Below are 20,150 nucleotides of genomic sequence, written 5' to 3'. Positions count from 1 at the left end.
ATGGATAAACCATTGGTTAATACAATTTTTAAAAGAGAGAAAAATTAAAAGACTAACATTAAAGATGAAAAGGGTGATGTGTTACCAATAAATATGAAATTAAAGCAATTATTAGGAGGTTTTTTGCTCAATTATAGGCCAACAAATTTAACAATGTAAATTAAATGGAAGAACACCTACAAAAACATGAACTGCCTAGACTATCAATGGAGAAAATAGAAGAAATCTAAATAAATCTATTTTAGAAAAAGAAATTCATCAAGCCATAAATGAACTTCCTAAAAAAGCATCAGGACTGGATGGATTTACAAGGGAATTCTACAGAACATTTAAAGATCAACTAATTCCAGTAATAAGTAAGTCATTTGAAATAATAGGTAAAAATAAAGGAGTCTTACCAAACTCCTTTTGTGAAACAAATACAGTGCTGATACCTAAACCAATAAGAACAAAAACAAAGAAGGAAAATTGTAGACCAATTTCATTAATGAAGATGGATGCTAAAATCCTAAATAAAATACTAGCTAGGAGACTACAACACTATATCACAAAAATTATACATTGTTGCAAAAGAAATTTATAGCAGGAATGCAAGAGTTTACTATATGGAAAATTATCAACATAATTGGTTATGTTAATAAAAAGCAAGAAAAACCACATAATTATATCACTAGATGCAGAAAGAGCCTTTGACAAAATATAACATTCACGACTATTAAAAACATTGAAAATATGAGTGCATTTTTTTCTTAAAATGATATGAAGCATCTACCTAAAACCCTCTGTAACTTTTATTTTTAATTGGAATAAGCTAGAAGTTTTTCCAATAAGATTAGTGAAATAAGGATACCCATTATAATCAATATTTTTAATGTGGTATTTAAAATGCCAGCAATATCAATAAGAAAAGAAAAAGAAATTGAAGGAATCACAATGGGCAAAGAGTTAATAAAACCATCTCTTTTTTGCCAACAACATGATGATATATGTGGAAAATCCTAAAGATATAACTAAATTGTTGAAAGTATTAATAATTTTAGCATAGTAGCAAGATATAAAATAAACCCACATAAATCACCAGCATTTTTATAATCACTAACAAAGTCCTGTCAGAAGAGATAGAAAGTTATACTACATTTAAAATAACAACAGACAAAATAAATACTTGGGAATATAACTGCTAAAACAAACACAGGAACTATATGAACATAATTTTAAAACACTTTTTATACAAAGTAGGTCAGATTTAAGTAATTGGAGAAATACTAATTGTTCATGAATGGACAGATCCAATATAACTAGGAATAAGCAGGACCACCCTACAATAATTAGTAGGAAAATAATTCCAGAACATAACCAAGGTTATTGAACAAAATTTTTTCTGTGTAAAAGTAGGAAAAATTAAAAACGAATTCAATAGACACAAAGCTCTCAGTTTAAAATTAGTTTTTGAAGAAAGATATCATGAAGCAAAATATAAAATAACTATAACGAAAAACCTGATAAAGATTTTCAAAAATGTCTCATGAAAAATAAGATTAAATAAAAGAAGCAATCTTCCAACTATCAGCAATCATAGAAGTCTGCTCTAGCTCAAAAAAAAAAAAGCCCCAGAAAAATGAGGTTAATTGTATATTTTCCTTCACCTCATATTTACCCCTCCCCCGCTCTTTTCCCACCCTCCTCTTTTTACAAAGAAGAATGGCATGGAGAATGAGAAGGAATGTGATCAACACTCATAACCTATAATTAGAATTCAATTGCTCCTCTTCTACTCATCTTCACTATACCAAAGACCATGATCTCTAGTTCCTATACTTTCTGCCCTGTTTTTAATCCTTTATGATAAACCCTCTAAAATCGAAATTTGTGGGGTGGGATTTGCTTATAACTATTCTGTCCTAGACCCTAATCTTCTCTTCTCTTTTCCCTTCTGTTCCTGTCTATTTCCCACTTGAGGTTATGGACATTTTTAGACCAAAGTATATGAGTAAGTGAATGAGTGAGTCCAACCCTCCTTTTTCTAGTTCAGGTAAGAATCAAGCTATGAAATGATTACTCACTCTAATCTTTCTATATGTGTATACTCTTGCACTCCTTTTAGGAGAAATATCAAGTTCTACATCTTTCCCATTTATTTCCTAGTATATTCCTTTTTCCCACCGTTTTCTTTCCTCTTTTAAAACCAATAAAACTGAACAATAACAACAATATTTAACATTTTATAGTGATTTAATGTTAAGCATATATGTCTATATCTACATTTCTAGAAATTTGGTTCTGACAACTCCTGTAAGGTAAGGGCTACATAATCCAATTTACAGGGACCTGAGGTTGTGAGCAATTAAGTGATTAACTCAAGGTCACACATGTAATAAATATCTAAAGCAGGACTCAAACTTCTGACTTTAAGTCTAGTACTCCATCCAGTATAGCCCTGACCGGCTTCAAATATAATTATAAAAACTAACATTTATATAGTGCTTTAAAGTTTTCAAAGTATTTCACATGTTTTATCTTGATTGATCCTCATATAAACTCTGTGGAAGAAATAATATTATTATCCTCATTTTTCAGAGGAAGAAACTGAGGCTGAGAAACGTGTTTTGCCTAAAGCCACACTAGTGAATATCTTATGTGTTCCAAGTTTTATTTCCTGTGCTCTTTTCACTATCCGACTATTCTACTCTTGCTCTTATACCTCCTTATCCTCCTTTCTTGCCTGTTTTTTCCCCTTTTCATTTTAATGCATTTCTATACCAAATCTGTTGTGCATGTGTGTGTGTGAGCTCATCCAAAATAATAGTTGAGTATTACTGCCTTCTCTATCTATTCCAAGCACTGTTCTCCTTCCTTATCTGATTCTGTTCTTTTTTTATTATAAGTTTTAATTTTTTTCTAGATTACATGTCAATACAATTTCTTCATATTAATTTTCTGATAGTTTGCAAATCACGCTCTCTCTTTTCCTCCCATCTTGCCCCACTCTTTAAAAAGGTAGGAAATATGGGATAGGCTGTACATATATTATCATATAATACTTTTTCCATGTTTGTCATTTTGTGAAAGAAGACCCATATCACTTATACCTTGTTCTGCTTACTTCACTTTGAAACATTTCATATAACTCTCTCCAGGTTTTTTGTATCATGTTGTCTGTCAGTTCTTATGGCAAAATAATGTTCCATTATAAGCACATACCACAACTGGTTCAGCTTTCCGCATGTTGATGGACAAACCTTCTGTTTCCAGTTCTTTACCATCACAAAAAGAGCTGCTATAAATATTTTGTACAGGGAGGTTCTTTTCCCCTATCTTTAATCTCTTTAGGATACAAAACTAATAATGGAATTGCTGAATCAAAGGGCATGTACAGTACATGTACATATACAAAAGTACAGTTTGATGGCCTTTTGGGCATGGTTCCAGATAGCTCTCTAGATTGGTTATATCCATCCAAAGCTCCACCATCAGTATATTAGTGTCCTGATTTTTCCACATCCTCTCCAGTATTTATCATTTTCCTTTTATGTTATGTAAGTCTGATGGATGTGGGTAGTATCTCAGAGTGTTTTAATTTGCATTTCCCTCATCAATAGTGACCTAGAGCATTTTTTCATATGATTAAAGATAGTTTTGATTTCTTCATCTTAGAATTATCTGGTCATATCCTTTGACCATTTGTAAATTCAGAAATACTTTGTATTCTTATAGATTTGACTTAGTTCTCTTTATATTTGAGAAATTAAGCCTTTGTCAGAGAGATATGCCATATGGATTTTTCCTCCAGTTTGTTGTTTGCCTTTTAATTTTGGTTGTAACACTTTTATTTATATAGAAATTTTATAACTTAATGTAGTCAAAGTTATATATCTTCTAATGAGCTCTCTCTGGCTTATTTTTGACCTAGATTCTTCCCTGATTCATAGTTCTGACAAGTAAATGATTTTGTGCTGACCTAATTTGTTCATGGTAACACCTTTTATTTCTATTCGATTGGATAAATTTCTTTACCTGAATGTGAGCGTTATTCCTACTTTGTGCCAAATCCCATGAGAATCAAGTTCAACCATTGCCTGCCATGCCTTCATCTTCCTTTCTACTGTATTGATTCTTTCATGTCTTCTCATGTGAAATAATTTACCCCCCAACTTTCCTTCCTTTTCTCATTTTGCAGTGTATTATTCTTTCTTATTTGTTGATTAAAAATATATATCCCATCATGTGCAATTGACTTCCTGTCTAGGTATGCTCCTATTCATTGATCTAATTTTTAAATTTCTTTGGTTCTGATCCTCTTCTTTTCCCCACTAGTACTACAACTCCTTTTTGTGATCTGTCTTTACCTTTTCAAGCTACCTTAGCTCATTTTAAGCTTTAACATTTCTGAATTTAATATATTCTATTTAATATTTGATATAAAGCTTCAACTTTCCTATATGTCACATAGCCTTTCCTTGTAGGAGACAAAACTAAAAACTAAACTCCTTCATGTATTTTCCTTTATCCACAAGTGCAAGAATGAGACTATTTTGAACCAACCATGATTAATGATTAAAGTGGAATTTTGACTAAATAAGAGTTATTAAAAAGTCATCACTGATTATTGTCCCTTAAGTCAGGAAAACTATTAGCAGCTTTTAGCAATTTTGTTTAGTTGGAATATTAGTAAAAAAGAGGGAAATGTGGAAGGGAACGAGGTGAAGAGACTGCCTAACCTACCCTAATTGCTGATCTTATGAAATGAAGCTCACTCTCTGATAGATTTCTAATCTCCATGTGGGAATCCTAGCCACTTGCCAGCAAGCCAGGCAGGATCCAGGTAAGGTCCCAATGCAGAAAAGCCCTCATAAGCTAAGCTCACCGAGACAGCAGTGAATCCAACAAGAGATTCCCCAACTCCAAGAAGCTCCAAAGCCAAAAGTTGAAGTCCCGAAGCCAAAAACTCCAGTCAAAAGGCCCAAAGCTCCAAATTGAAGTCAAAGTCCAAAAGCCCCAAGGAGCTGTCCTCAAAAGAAGTCCAAAGGAGAAGATCCCAGGAGCATAGACTCAAAAGAAGAACTCTAAAGGAGAACTGTCCTTTGAACAGGAAGTTCAGGACTTTTTATAGCCCCTTTTCAACATCACTTCCTATTCCTTCCCCACTTTATGGGAATCAATCACAGTCTTTCAATTTGCCTAGGACTGGGGTGATAGAAGGGGAAAGTGGCCTCTGGAGTTGTCACCCATTCTAGCAAGTGACTTGTGAACTCTCATACTTAGTGACTGGCAAGGTACTAGGTAGGGGTACTTTAGTTTTTCATTGATTAACTTAAAAGTCACTGATTGATAAAAGAGAGTTTGATTCACTCTTCACACATGGAAGTAACTTTTGGATAGGGCAATGGACTAAAACCAAGGCTGAAAAAAAATGCTTTTCTTCATTACTTCTGCTGGAAGTGGGATAAAGTGGGGAAGTAGCAGAGAAGAAACAAAGGCAAAAATGAGGATGTGGTCTTTCAGAAAAAACATTTTAGAGAAACAGAAACATGATTTGTCTTCTACAGCCATGTCAAGTGGTGAGTGCACCTGCCTACTGAGAAGACAGTTAAAATAGAACCAGGCCATCTGTGAATCCTCCCAGGTTATCAATGGACTGCCTGGCCTGTTGGCATCAGGAGCCTAGGTAAAGGAAGAGCAGACCATCCTTGACATAGGAAGTGATTATTCTTGGAAGGTTATGGGGAGAGTCTGGAAAAGCGAAGTCTTTGGAGACAAGCTTTGTGATTAGAGAGAGACTGGCAGAAAGACAGGCAGAATTCTATAAAAGGAGAATGTAGAGAATTAGCTTTGAGCTATAGCCAGTGGAAAGAAAAATAGGTTAGAAAAGGATAATGGAGCATAAGACAGACCATACTGATAAAACACATATGAGTAGCAAGTAGTTATTTTATTCTTTGCTCATGTAGGTAAACAAAGGAGTAGATGGATTCAGTTCAATAATGAAGGAAAATCTTGCTCATGACTACATCTCAGAAACAGATTTCTCACTGAGAGACCTGTAGCCCCTAGGGAGACATGCCACCTAAATCACATCTCCACCCCCCAAATATTTGAAGAAAATAAAAATATTCCCTCCAAGCTTTTTCTTCTCTCAGCTAAACATCTGTCATTCTTTAACAATTGAAAACCTTCATCATCCTGATGACTGTCCTCTTTGTGATTTCTGACTTATCAATGGCCTTTCTAAAATACGGCATAAGGCCATGCAGAAATCAATAGCAACAACCTTGTGGTTTGACTAGTGCACAATGACAATTTCCCTCATTTTAGCTTTCAGGCTCTTATATCCTATTAATAATTCATACTGAGTTTGAAGTTTAAAATGCCTAGGGTCTTTTTAACATGAACTCTTGTTGTCTAACTATACCGCTATCATTTTGCACTTCTGAAATCAATTTTCTTAAACCATGTGAAGGCTTTTACATATATTCCTATTAATTTTCACATTACCAGACTGAACCCATTTCTAGTCTTCTGACACCTTTTTGGATCCTGAATCCATCTCCTGATTTAATTCTTTTTTTTTTTTTGCTATTTTCAGAAGTGAGTGTCTCTCCTGTTCCAGCCTCTACACAACTGACAAGATAATCTTCACAAGGCATAAATCATTACCCTTCTCAAACATCCTCAGTAGCTTATAATTGTCTCTAAGGTAAATTACAAACTCCTTGAACTTGTATATAATACCCTTCACAGTCTGGCTCCATCTAACCTTTCCAAACTTAATTCATAATGCTACCCTTCAAAAACTCTTTGATGAGACCCAGGCTATCCTCCATGCTTAGGATGCATTCCTTCTTTACCTCCACTGCTTATAGTCCCTTCATTTCCTTCAAAGTTCAGTTCAAATGCCCTTAAAATATTACTTCCCTGTATATATTTTATATATATTTCATTTGTACTTATGTGAATATATGTTGTCTCTCCCTATAGAAATGGAGATGGAAATGGCAAACTATGCCAGTATCTTTGCCAAGAAAACTCCAAATCAAGTCAGATACTGTAGAAAATGACTGAACAACTCCCTATAAAATTGCACTTTGACATAGCTTCTTCAAAAATCATTTTTATTGGCAGAGAATGTAGAAACCTCTGTCTTTAGTTATCACTGTCCCATCTACTCTGAGCAATCATCCTATTCCTTCTTTGATTTTCTTCATCTCAAATCTTGAAGAAGAAAAAAAGAAAAAAGGAACTAAAAACATCTTCTGTCGTCTTTAGCTTTTAGGCCACTCTGAGCTTTAGAGCACCTAACCCTTTCATAGGAATGTACTACTCTTGTGAACATCTTGAATTAATTGCCCTTATTTCCATTTACATATATATATTTTTTCCATATTTGTCTTTCAAAAATTTACAAATGTCACTCACAAAAATATATATTTGTTGATAAGTTTCCAGGGTAGCCACATCAGTCTCTTTAGATAGCTTTACCTTTTTTTTTTGTTACAGGAATTATTTGTGTTTGTATCTCAGAATTTCATATTTCTCTTAGGTTTATTTTTAGAAATTTAGGCTATTATTTAGACCCAGGCACAGAGATGAGAGGTCCTGGGTTCAAACCTTGTCTCAGATACTTCCCAGCTGTGTGACCCTGGGCAAGTCACTTGACCCCCATTGCCTAGCCCTTACTACTCTTCTGCCTTGGAACCAATACACAGTATTGATTCCAAGATAGAAGGTAAGGGTTTAAAAAAAAAAAGAAATTTAGGCTATTGTTTCTGCCTGTCTTTTCCCTGAACTCTTAAAAATCACCTTTCATTATATCATTTAAAGAAGAAAAAAGGTTTAAAAAGGATAAGCTATACAAAATAGAATAGAGATCTGTTGTTTAATGTAAAATCCTCTTTTGTGTTTTACTTGCTAAGTGGAAATGCTAATTTTCCAGTGTTTGTTAAGTTCAGAATTTTAAAATGCTTTTAAAAATAACATCTATTTAGAAATTAACTAAGTAAAGAGAAAGAGGGGAAAAGCTCTACTCTGACAAAATTTTGGATAATGCTTTACTTGGCATCTTTAGAGGTAATACTCTCCTAAAGAAGAAGCCCCAATATAATTAAATATCTATGTAGATATATTCCAAAATATTCATAATCCCACATTTTTGTGGCAGCAAATAAATGTAAATACCACTAGTGCCATCAGCTAAAGAATGGCTAAACAAACTGTGGTGCATGAATGTACTGAAATATTGTTGTGCAAGAAAAAGCCACAAAGATCAATAATTCAGAGAAATACTGGGAAACATATGAAGTAAGCAGAACCAAAAAACAAAGTAAACAATAATATCAACAACTTAAAAATAAGTTGAAACTGAACATCATAAAATTATAGTAACCAATCTCACTTTTGGAATAGTATGTTATATATACCACCAGATATGGTTAATGTATTGATTTGTTTTTGGTATCATCGATCTTTGTTACAAGGAGAAACTTACTAGTAGCAAAGGAGGGAGGCATATATTGGGGGGGTTTTAAGCCCTTACCTTCCATCTTAGAATCAATACTGTGTATTGGTTTAAAGGCAGAAGAGCAGGTAAGGGCTAGGCAATAGAGGTTAAGTGACTTGCCCAGGGTGTCCCAGCTAGTAAATGTCCTAATTTGAGGCCAAATTTGAACCCAGGACCTCCCGTCTCTGGGCCTGGCTCTCAATCCACTGAGCCACCCAGTTGCCCCCTATATATTGTTAAATAAATGTGATGATTAACATATTTCTTAAAAAGAGTCAGGGGGAGAATGTTCCATGAAAACCCCATTTTTAAGCCTCACCCTAGAATTGAATGACTATGGGTCGGTTTCCAAACATTGGCAAGTTCTGCCAAGCTGAAATTTCTTCTAATACAGGGCCAGTGTTGTTGTTCAGTCATTCATCTATATCTGACTCGTTATGATGTCAGGGACTATAGTGTATTAGGTCCTTCTATCCTCCAATATACCCTGAAGCCTGCTCAAGTTCATAATCACTATTTGCATAACACTATCTCTACAAGTCATACTCTGCCATTCCCTTCTCTATTTACCTTCAATCTTTCCCGACATCAGTGTCTTTTCCAATGAATTTGTCTTTTCATGTAGCCAAAGTATTTAAGTTCCAGCTTCAATATTTGACCTTCCAGTGAATAGTTTGAATTAATTTCATTAAGTATTGACTAATTTGATCTCCTTGCTACCCAAAGGACTCTCAAAACTCTTCCCCAGAACCACAATTTGAAAGCACCAATTCTACATTGCTCAGTTTTCCTTATAGAACAACTCTCACAGTCATACATTGCTACTTGAAAAACCATAGATTTGACTATGTGGACTTTTGACACCAAGGTGATGCCTTTGCTTTCAGTATGCTGTCTAGATTTGCCATAACTTTCCTTCCAAGGAGCAAGCGTCTCATGGCTGCATTCACCATCTGCAGTGATCTCTGAGCCCAAAGTTACAAAACCTGATAGTGTTCCCGTTTTTTCTCCCTCTATTTGCCAGGATGTAATGGGACAAGTTGCCAAGATGTTAGTTTTTTGTTTTTAGCTTCAAACCAGATTTTACATACTCCTGTTTCACTCTCACAAAGAGGCTTCTTAATTTTCACTTTTTGCCATGAGAGTGGTATCATCTGCATAGCTGATAGTATTGATATTTCTCCCAGAAGCCATACTTCTGAACTTTGATTTATCCAGTCTGGCATTTCACATAATGTACTCTGTATAAGTTAAATAAATAAGGTGACAATATACAGCCTTGCCATATTCCTGTTCCAATCTTAAACCAATCAGTTGTTTCATATTCAATTCCAACTTCTTGGTATACATAGAGGCTCCTAAGGAGACAAGTAAGATGAGCTGACATTTCTATCTTATTGAGGACTTGCCATGTTTTGTTCTGATTCACATAACTAAAGGCTTTAGTGTAGTCAGTGAAGCAAAAGTAAATGTTTTTCTGGAACTCCCTTGCTATCTTCATAATCCAGCAATATGGGCAATTTGGCTTCTTGTTCCTCTGCCTTTTTGAAAACCAGCCTGCTTTTCTGGTAATTCTTGGTTCACAGATTGCCAAAGCCGAGTTTAAAGAATCTTAAGCATAACTTTCTGGTGTGTGAAATGAGTGCAATTGTTTAGTAATTTGAACAGTCTTTGGCATTGCCCTTTAGAATGAGGATACAAACTGATCTTTTCCAATCTAGTGGGCACTGTTGGATTTTCCAAATTTGCTGGCATATTCAGTGCAGCATTTTAACAGCATTATCTTTTAGATTTTAAATAACACAGCTGGAATTGTCACTGTTAGCAATACTCCTTACGGCCCACTTGACTTCATTCTCTAGGGTTTCTGGATCTAGATCAGTGATCATACCATCATGGTTAACAGTGATGTTAAAATTTTTCTTGGGTAGTTCTGCATATTCTTTCCAATTCTTCTTAATCTATTCTGCTTCTGCTAAGTCACTACATCTTTTTCTTTTATCATGCCTATTTTTTTGCTTGAAAAGTTCCTTTGATACCTCTAATTTTCTTGAATAGATCTCTTCATTTCCCCATTCTATTGTTTTCTTCTATTTCTCTGCACAGCTCTTTTAAGAAAACGTTATCTTTCCTTGCTATTCTCTGGAATTTTGCTTTCAGTTGGGTATATCTTTTCCTTTTTTCCTCAGCTATTTGCAAAGACTGCTTAGAGAGTCATTTTGGTTTTGTGTGTGTGTGTGTGTGTGTGTGATTCTTTTGAAAACTTTTTTGTTGCTACCTTCTGCACAATATTGCAAACCTCTGTCCATAGTTCTTCAGGCATTCTACCTACCAGGTCTACTCCCTTACTCTTATTCATTACTTCACTTGGTATTCATAAGGAATGGCACTTTCCATTTATACTATGTTTGTCTTCTATGCATGCTCTCTCCCTCTTCTACTTTTTGAGATCAGGAGTCATATTTTTGCTGTTCTCTGTACCCTCAGCACTTAATGTATACAAATCGGATGTATTATAAGAGCTTAACAAATGTTTATGGATCGATTTAACAATTAAAAAGTGATCTAAATAATATGCAGATCTAAGGATATTACTCTCTTACTTTAAAAAAAAAAACAAAACTTTTCACAGTTCCCTTTTGCCTACAGACTAACCTCCATAGTCTCTGGCAATTAAAGCTCCTTATGGCTTGTTGTCACCCTACCTTTAAAGCCTTATTTCACTACACTATGCTTTCTGCATTTCATATTCCAACTAGACTGGACTACTTGCTATTTCCTAATCTCATTCTGGCCTCTAAAAACTTTTTTGAATTAGTGAAGATAAACCCAAAATGTACTTCTTCTTTTATCTTCCTCTCTTCCTTTTAGGATCAGGTCAAGTCCTAACTCCTTCATCAAACATTTTCAGATCCTTCAGCTCTCAACTGAAAATGATCTTTCCCTCTTCAAATTCCACACAGCATTTTGTTTAGCCCTATGATTCTTCATCTTTGTGTGTGTGTGTGTGTGTGTGTGTGTGTGTGCGCGCGCGCGAGATGAACCATATTGGTAGTCTGGTGAAGTGTATAGATCCCAACTCAGAATAATGTTTTTAAATGTATAAAATTAAACACATAGGATTAAAAGGAAACCAATTGCATTAGGGAAAAAAGCTATATGAATCCTAAACATTAAAGTTTTCAAACCCTAGGTTAAGAATCCTTCTTTTGACTTTGATGTATTTAATATTATGTTTTACTTGAAATTATACTTATTTATACACATATCATCTCCTCTACTAAATTACAAGCTGCTAGAGAGCAGACACATCTCATCTTGGTATTTGTGTACCTAAACACAATGCCTAACATATAACAAGTGTTTAATGGATGTTTATTGAATTTAGTTGAATTCTCCTCCAACAACTAACCTACCTAGATTCAGAAAAATTCACTAACTCATGAAATGGTCTATTAAGAAAGGGAGTTATTATCACCTACTTAGGCAGAGATAATATCCATACTGACAAAATCATAAATCTTTTGAAGAATTGAGAAATCAATAGTATATGGTTTAATAATACAACTACCCAAAAGCTAGTTTAGGCAGCTAGGGAGAACAAAGGGGTGAGGCACTAGATTTGGAGTTAAAAAAGATCTGCTTTAGGGACTTAACAACTCTATGAACTTGAATAAATCATGTAACCTCTTCTAGTTTCTGTTTCCTCAGTTGCAAAACTAAGTAATAACACCTACCTGATAGAATTTGGTGAAGCTCAGAGATAATACATTTTAAAAGTTTTGTAAACCTCAAGATATTATATAAATGATACCTATCATTATTATATATTATGTTATTGTAGTAAAATAAGCTACTCACAGTTGTATTCTTTTTGTCAACATAAAAGAAAAGTGTAGTTCCTCTCAGTTCTGTCCAGTAGTGTTTAAATTCCTGTAGAAAAAAATAAGTTTACATTTTATTTTGGTGGTTTATTTTCATCAAATGGGAATAACTATAGTCAAAACTATTTCTATGTGGTTCAGAGAAGGAAAGAACACTAAAGATTATCTAATCAAAGTAAGATCTTTAAATTAGTCACCTTTAGACTTTCCAGACACCTTTAGACTATTGGATTTTGTGCTTCACCTCATTGTCACACAGTTCTATACTTTACTGAGAAAATAGAGGCTCTATATTGTGAGCTCCTTTTCTCTACTACATCTACAAAAATCCTTGACATCATCCTCTTCAAAGCCAACCCTTCTACATGTATGCTTGCTGCTCTCCCCTTCTGTGTTCTCTGGCACATTGTCCCCACAATCACATTTGGTAGTTAATATTATTTATACCCAAGAAATGATTCCTTCCAGCTCTAAAGTTTTATGATCCTGTGAATCAAACTGGAGAAAGTTAAGAATGATGTATAATCAAGAATATGTACAATAGATGGTGGTGAAAAACTAATAGCCAGCTTAAAGTCACCAATATAGACTCCTGAATTTGAAGTCACATCTAGATTCAAATCCTAGGTTCTCTGCTTTCTTCCTGTGAAGACATGGGAAAGTTGTTTGGTTTTTTTTTTAACTCTTCTGGGCTTATATTTCCTCAGCTGTTAAATAAAGGCTTGAACTAGGTCCCAAGGTCCCTTCTAGGTGGAAATCATATGATCATCTTACTTAAACTCCTCAATTTATAATTGTGAGCCCTAAAATCCAGGAAGGAAAAGAGAAAGTACTTGATCTTGAATTCCCCCCCTAGGTCTTCTGAATATTAATCCCATACTCTTTGGATATTATCTCTGTCTCTCTGTTTCTCTTTCTCTCTGTCCCTCTCTCTCAGATTTAGGATTTTACTGATATATGAAACTCCAAGTGAGTCCATTTCCTGGTCAGTGGAGATGAGCATTTCCTCTACTATTTCTAGTCTCAGAGAGTTGCCTGGGAAATAAGAAGTTAGGTCACTTGTCCTGGATCATACAACCAGTATATCTCCAAAGTGAGATATGAACCCAGGTCTTCCTAGTTGTAGGACTGCTCTCTATCATCTGCACCATGTTGTGTCTCCCAGTGCTCTTTCAATGACAACTTCTAAGAGGTCACTATAACTTTTTGAAATTAGCAGATGAGACAACATTTTTGGGCATATCCCTTCATTATGGAAGAATTCATAGCATCCTCCCATTGATGTCAATCTACAATTTATCCTCTTCTAGCTACCATGCCTTGTGGTCTCTCATCAGGAAATGTGAGATCATCAAAAGGAAAAAATTAGCCAGTATCAGAGCCAGAGAAAGCACTCTAGCCTTATAGAGTCATATTAGCTACTGTGTTTATGCTAATAAGTTCTACGTACTTGAAAATCATGATATTCCTTAGGATTTAAGGAAAACTCAATTTGATTCCCTGCTTCTCTTCTAGGGACCCATTTATTAGCCAGGGAATAAAGGCTGATAAAAGAGGCAACTGCTTTTCTGGCAATCTGTGGATTCCTAAGGTATGCCAAGGGAACCTGCTAGTTGCAAAGTGATTGATGTACATTTGAAGGTAAGAGAGAGTATCTCAGAACTGTGATTCCCTCTCTACCCCAACCCCCAAACTGCCATTAATCTAGCCATCTAGAGAATTCACAAAATAGAGTAGAAAAGATTCTGAAGATCCCAGAAAATTTTGCTCTTAGAGAAGACAGGCAAGGTGGAAGAGTACCAACTGCGAGCCTGTGGCCAGGAAGGGCAATGCTTCCCCAAATTGAATATAATTATGAGTATTTGGAGTCTCATATGACTCCAGTCACTTAAGGAATGATCTGCAGGATATACCTACTTGTGACTTACCACAAAGCAATAAAGAATTCTCAAAAAAATTTGAGCAGATAACCTTACAGTAAAGATAGTAAGTGTGCCTGGTCGCCACCCACCATGAGGGTCCAGTGGTGGGGTGAGCCTGCACTCCTGCCCCACCCTGCTGCCTGCTGTTACCTGCTTCTTCTCCAATCCATCTGCTTAGCCAGCATTCCTCACCTCTCTCCACCCAGCTTGGGGGCTCCTCTTGCAGAGACCAGACCCGCCACAAGAGCCTGCCAATCCTAGTCATTTTTTTTTTCACAGAGGGTGACACATAAAAATCTTTCTGCCCCATTCCCTTTCCACACTCCACATGGTTTTTTCTAGCCTGCCATAGCCATTTTTCAGCATGGAGAAAAGAAACCCCACATCTTATAATTTTCAAGCAGATTTTTTTTTTAAGCCGACCCTGGACTCCTAATTTAGAAAGCTGTTATTCAAGGTTTTCCAGAGGGAGGGCAGGGAGTCCAAATCAGTGGATTTAAAGTCAGTTTTGGGAAATAAGCCTGTTTTTTTCCTTCTCTCTCAACCCAAAACACCGTCCCTTCATGGTTTCCAAATTGTAAAGATTAAAATTAATAATCAATAAATAAGTATATTTTTAAAGTTTTATTAATAATAACTAAAATAAAAGGAATTATCTGAACTCAGCCTGGTCATGTGGAAAAAAAAGAGAGATCATAGGAGGATTTACAGCCAGTTAAATACCAATAATGTGATCTCACTAAGATGGAGACATAGGAAAGCTTATAGGGAATTTTGCAAAATATTAAGGACTTTTGGGGAATGAAGTCAAAGGTTCAAAATCTCCATTTATACATGGCCCTGTGGGGCATGGCCAAGATATCCTCTCTCCATTCTATCCCATCTCACTGCTGCATACTGCTTTAAGCAAGAGAAAGTTAGAGCAAGTGCAGAGGCATGCAACTAACAGGGAGAGAATTCTAAAATGGGAAAGTAAGGGAGATATTTTAGGTTTAGGTTTAGAGGTTTTTCTCTGGTTTGACCTGGAGAGACAGGTTGCTTTTCCTTAGTGGTTGATACTACCCTATATTACCCTGAATTCCCTATCCTATTTTGCTGTCTAGCTGCTCAACTGCTCTGCTACTCTGCCTGCTTTGATGATTGATTTTAACTGCAGTTCCTGGTGATCCTGAACTATCTGGCATCTGATTTTGAGATCAAGCCTAGGTCCTTTTGGATCTAGGACCTTCCTTGGGCCCCTCAGGCTTGCACAGACCATTTCCTTAATACAAGCTAAGGGGGATTTAGTCTTTATTTAGCCAAGGTCAGGAACTGGGGATTTAGGCATTTAGGGAGGATTAGAGTAGGGGGGAAATAACTCTGAAGAAATCTCTGTGAAGAGATATTAGATCCTGGGTTATTAGTTAGACAAATTAGCTATAGGTTATTCAATACCCTTTTACCTTATTCTTTTATTAAACCTACTTCCCATTTGATTTGAGTGGTCTATGTGTGTCATCTTAGAGTCAGGCTCTGCCTGGTTGAGTTTGTAAGCCTTCCCAAAACTTTGTTAATCTTCTGATACTGGTCCAAACCTATCCATCTGGTCCCATCCCCATACCACTCTCCATTACAGTTTGGCTGATGGTAAAAGTGCAAATATCTATTCAGACTCTCGGTATGCTTGTTCAGTATGTCATGCAACAGGGAATATCTGGAAACAGCATGGTTTTATTACTGCATCAGGAAAACCAATTGCACATGCATAAATAATAACTGAGTTGCTGGATGCTTTCCAGAAGCCAAAAACAGTTGGCTGTAATACACTGCAGAAGTCATACTTTTGGTAAAGACTCAGTGTCTAAAGGGAATCATAGAGCTGATATAACTGCAAAGTATGTAGTCCAAAATGCTCCAGTGTATGTAATGAATATTTCCACTATTGTGTCTGCTGATTTACAACAAGCTTATGTAGACTCAGAGATTCAAACATGGAAGGAGAAATTTGGAGCTAGGAAAGAACATGGTATTTGGGTTGCAGACACTGGAAAACTGCTCTTACCAAAAGATTTTTACACCTACTTGTGTCAAGCCATACATAAGAAGGTCATTTTGGTACACAATCTGTTGTGGATTCTGTTAAAAGGCAGTGGGTAGCACCAGGAATTAGCACTGCTGCAAATAGGATCTGAAGTAGCTGTTCTGTTTGCCAAAAGTTTAATCAAGGTGCAATCAGAAAGAAAGGTTTATGTGGTAGACCTTTGGCACACTTCCCATTTGAGAGTTTGCAAATAGATTAAATAATCATGCCAAAAGCTGGAAGATACAAGTTTTGCTTTGTAATTGTAGATCATTTAACAAAATGGCCTGAAGCATTTCCATCTAATACAAATACAAATAGTTTTATGGTGAAAGTGTTGCTTAGGGAAATTGTTCCTAGATATGGTGTTCCAATTACCATAGACTCAGACAGAGGATCTCATTTTACTCAGGATCTTCTGAAAGGAGTCTATGAGAATCTAGGAATAGTACCTAAGTTTCATGTTCTTTATCATCCACAAAGTTGAAGTCAAGTGGAGCATTTGAACAGGGAACTCAAGACTATGATGGGGAAAATTTTTGCCGAAACTCATCAAAAATGGTCAGATATTCTTCCCATAGCTTTATTTTTCCTACGTACAAGACCTAGAGCAGATTTGCAAGTATCATCTTATGAAATGTTATTTGGTTATCCTCTCTTGCAAGCAAAAACTCATAAGGCTGTCTATATATCTCTCTTAGGGGAGATTGCCAAATGGCTTCGTATTTTATTGCTTTACAGCAAAGACTTAGAAAATTGTATGATATGGGAGTATTGATGTAATCTGGTCCATTGGATTATTCTTTTCATGATTTCCACCCAGGTGATCAGGTATATGTGAAAAAATTTGCCAAGACATCGGCTACACAAGAAAGTTCAGTTGGTCCTTATACTATTGTATTAATTTCATTTACATCAGAGAAAGTATTAGAAAGAGATTCATGGTTCCATTGTTCTCATGTAAAATTAGCTCATAGAATTGATGATGAAAGTGTGGAAATAGTGGAAGGAGAAGAAGGAGATATTACAGAAGGAGAAGAAGAGTTGATGGAAAGCAAGATTTCATCAGTCAAATTGAGTCTGCCATCAGAAAGATCCATAAGGAGAGGACCATTCCATTGGAAGAGAAGATTCCTGTAGAAGAGGAGGATCCAGAGACAATAGCGGACATTGTGCAGAAAGTGAATGATTTACAAAGGACAAGGACACAGAGACTTTTAAAGAGAATTTTTCAATGAAGAGGATCAGGTGATTAATGGACAATTGATTATAAGATTTTGTGTTAGGTAATATTACATGTTACATTACATTACATTACAAAGCATTCAACAATATATATTACTGCCATGAACTTTGAAGAAGAGATTTCATCAAAGATGAGATAGAAGATCTGAAGTTTTTGTAAGTATGTTGAATACAAGAGAAACATGACACAATACAACATAACCACATACATATGACCATAAACATAAACATAAACATGGTTAAGATACATTGATTCAAGTAGTGAATCAATGAATAGTTACTTGTTAAAGGATTTAGTTATATATAAGTGTCCATGTAGATATATAGATACTGTTTAGATTTTAGATAGGTTAGAATAGTGGTAGCATAGGTAGATAGCTTAGTTTTAGGAGATTTCATTACAATGGAATATCTGAGTTCAGATGTTCTGTTTTGATGATATTAGGAAGTATATAAGGATGTAGTTAGATAGATTAGAGATTAGGATTGATAAATTAAGGTAGAGTAATAAATTACATTACAACACACATTATAACATGCATTACATAGTACATAGTACATATCACAAAAACATTCTATGGCAACATGAGAATTTTTTGTTTTATTTATTTAGTATTATTCCTATCTATCTATTATTTACAAATATTTCTGAGGGTTTGATGCCCTTGCTTTGGACCTCAGGGCATTTCCTATTGATGTGTACCTAGAAGGATGAACTTCCTTATAAGACCGTATTCTTCTTTTGTAAAAAAGGGACAGAACATAGGAACCTAACCAAAACTAGTCACAATTAAATAAGAGAGACTATAATAAAATTAATCACATCTAATGAGCACATTTCTGACAATATATTTCTATGACTCTTTACTTCTCTACTCAATATTCTCACACTCAAAATCCAAGTCCAAGGACTATTCTCACAAACACTTTAGAACTTCAGGACTGCTACAGTTAATAGCTATTGAAGTAATATAATGGAAGATATAAGATGACCTAGGTTGTAATACTGACCTTGGGTAAGTTCCTTCCCTTCTTTTGGTCTCAATTTTCTTATCTGTAAAATGAAGAAGTCAAACCAGACGATTTCTAATGTTTCTTTCAGCTCTAAATCTTAGGCATCTGAATGGATTGTTTACCCTTTTTCCTGCTATTATTTGACATACTTCTAGAAGTATTAGCAATAACAATAAGGCAGAAGGAAGAAAATGTGAGAAAAAGTAGAGCTGATTATGTCACTTAAAAATATAGTAGAGAAGCAGAGCCTGACCCTGAAACAAAAGAAGTCCCTTTCAGGAATGAAGTCTGGAGAGATAAGTAAATCAAAGAATATCAGTATAAAATATTATTACAAATCTAGAGGTTCCCCAAGAGAAGTGGCAAGTAACTTCATAGCACCTATAAATAGAGATTCAAGAAATAGTCTTCCTGACTATGCCCAAAGGGCACTAAAAGACTGTCTGCCCTTTGACCCAGCCATAGCACTGCTGAGTTTGTACCCCAAAGAGATAATAAGGAAAAAGACATGTCAACCCATGTACAACAATATTCATAACTGCACTCTTTGTGGTGGCAAAAAATTGGAAAATGAGGGGATGCCCTCTAATTGGGGAATGGCTGAACAAATTGTGGTAAGTGTTGGTGATGGAATACTATTGTGCTCAAAGGAATAATAAAGTGGGGGAATTCCATGGGGACTGGAACAGCCTCCAGGAATTGATGCAGAGTGAGAGGAGCAGAACCAGGAGAACATTCTACACAGAGACTGATACACTGTGGTACAATCGAATGCAATGGACTTCTCCATTAGTGGCAATGCAGTGATCCTGAACAACTTGGAGGAATCTACGAGAAAAACCACTATCCACATTCAGAGGAAACACTGTGGGAGTAAAAACACAAAAGAAAAACAACTGCTTGAATACATGGGTCGAAGGGATATGGTTGGGGATGTAGACTCTAAATGAACATCCTAGTGCAAACATCAACAGCATGGAAATAGGTTCTGATCAAGGACACAAGAAATGCCCAATGAAATTATCCAATGAAATACCACAATTTGTTCAGCCATTCCCCAATTGGATTAGTGTAACCAAGGCATAATGTTCTAAATTGACTAAATAAACTAATTCAAATGGGAAAAAAAGAATCCCTGATTATGACAAAGAATTCCATTTCTTTGTTCACGAGGCAAAAGGAGAGGCATCTGCAGTGCTAGGGAAAAATCTAGGACCAAGTTTCAGGCCTGTAGCTCCCAATTAGATACAGTTGCAAAAGGCATGATCCCATGTCTTAGAGCTGTGGCCGCAACTGCACTCATGATCCATAAATCCACTGACGTGGTGCTGCGATCCAAAGTCAATGTTTACTCTGCCCACCATATAGAAGCCATATTAAAAAAATGTATTCTTCAAGCTTTCACACACCAGAGACTTTCACATTATGAGATTGTATTACTCAGCAATGAAAACATCAAAATGCAGAGATGCAATATTTTAAACCCAGCTACTTAACTCCCATATTAAATTGCCATTTAAGGGAGAACCAAT

At 35.6% G+C, this 20,150-nt stretch overlaps 1 protein-coding gene across 2 annotated transcripts in view; it reads right to left on the bottom strand.

Annotated features, from left to right (window-relative positions):
• Positions 1 to 20,150, bottom strand: part of STAP1 (signal transducing adaptor family member 1) — a 93,258-nt gene that overhangs the window by 28,648 nt on the left and 44,460 nt on the right. For both annotated transcript variants that reach the window (XM_016423226.2, XM_001367372.5), the window contains exon 4: positions 12,356 to 12,427. In XM_016423226.2, coding sequence (XP_016278712.1) covers positions 12,356 to 12,427 — 72 coding nt within the window. The remainder of the gene's footprint in view (positions 1 to 12,355; positions 12,428 to 20,150) is intronic.

This window comes from Monodelphis domestica, chromosome 6 (genome assembly GCF_027887165.1).
Source record: "Monodelphis domestica isolate mMonDom1 chromosome 6, mMonDom1.pri, whole genome shotgun sequence".
Lineage (NCBI taxonomy): Eukaryota > Metazoa > Chordata > Mammalia > Didelphimorphia > Didelphidae > Monodelphis > Monodelphis domestica.
This window is presented reverse-complemented; position numbering and strand designations above follow the sequence as displayed.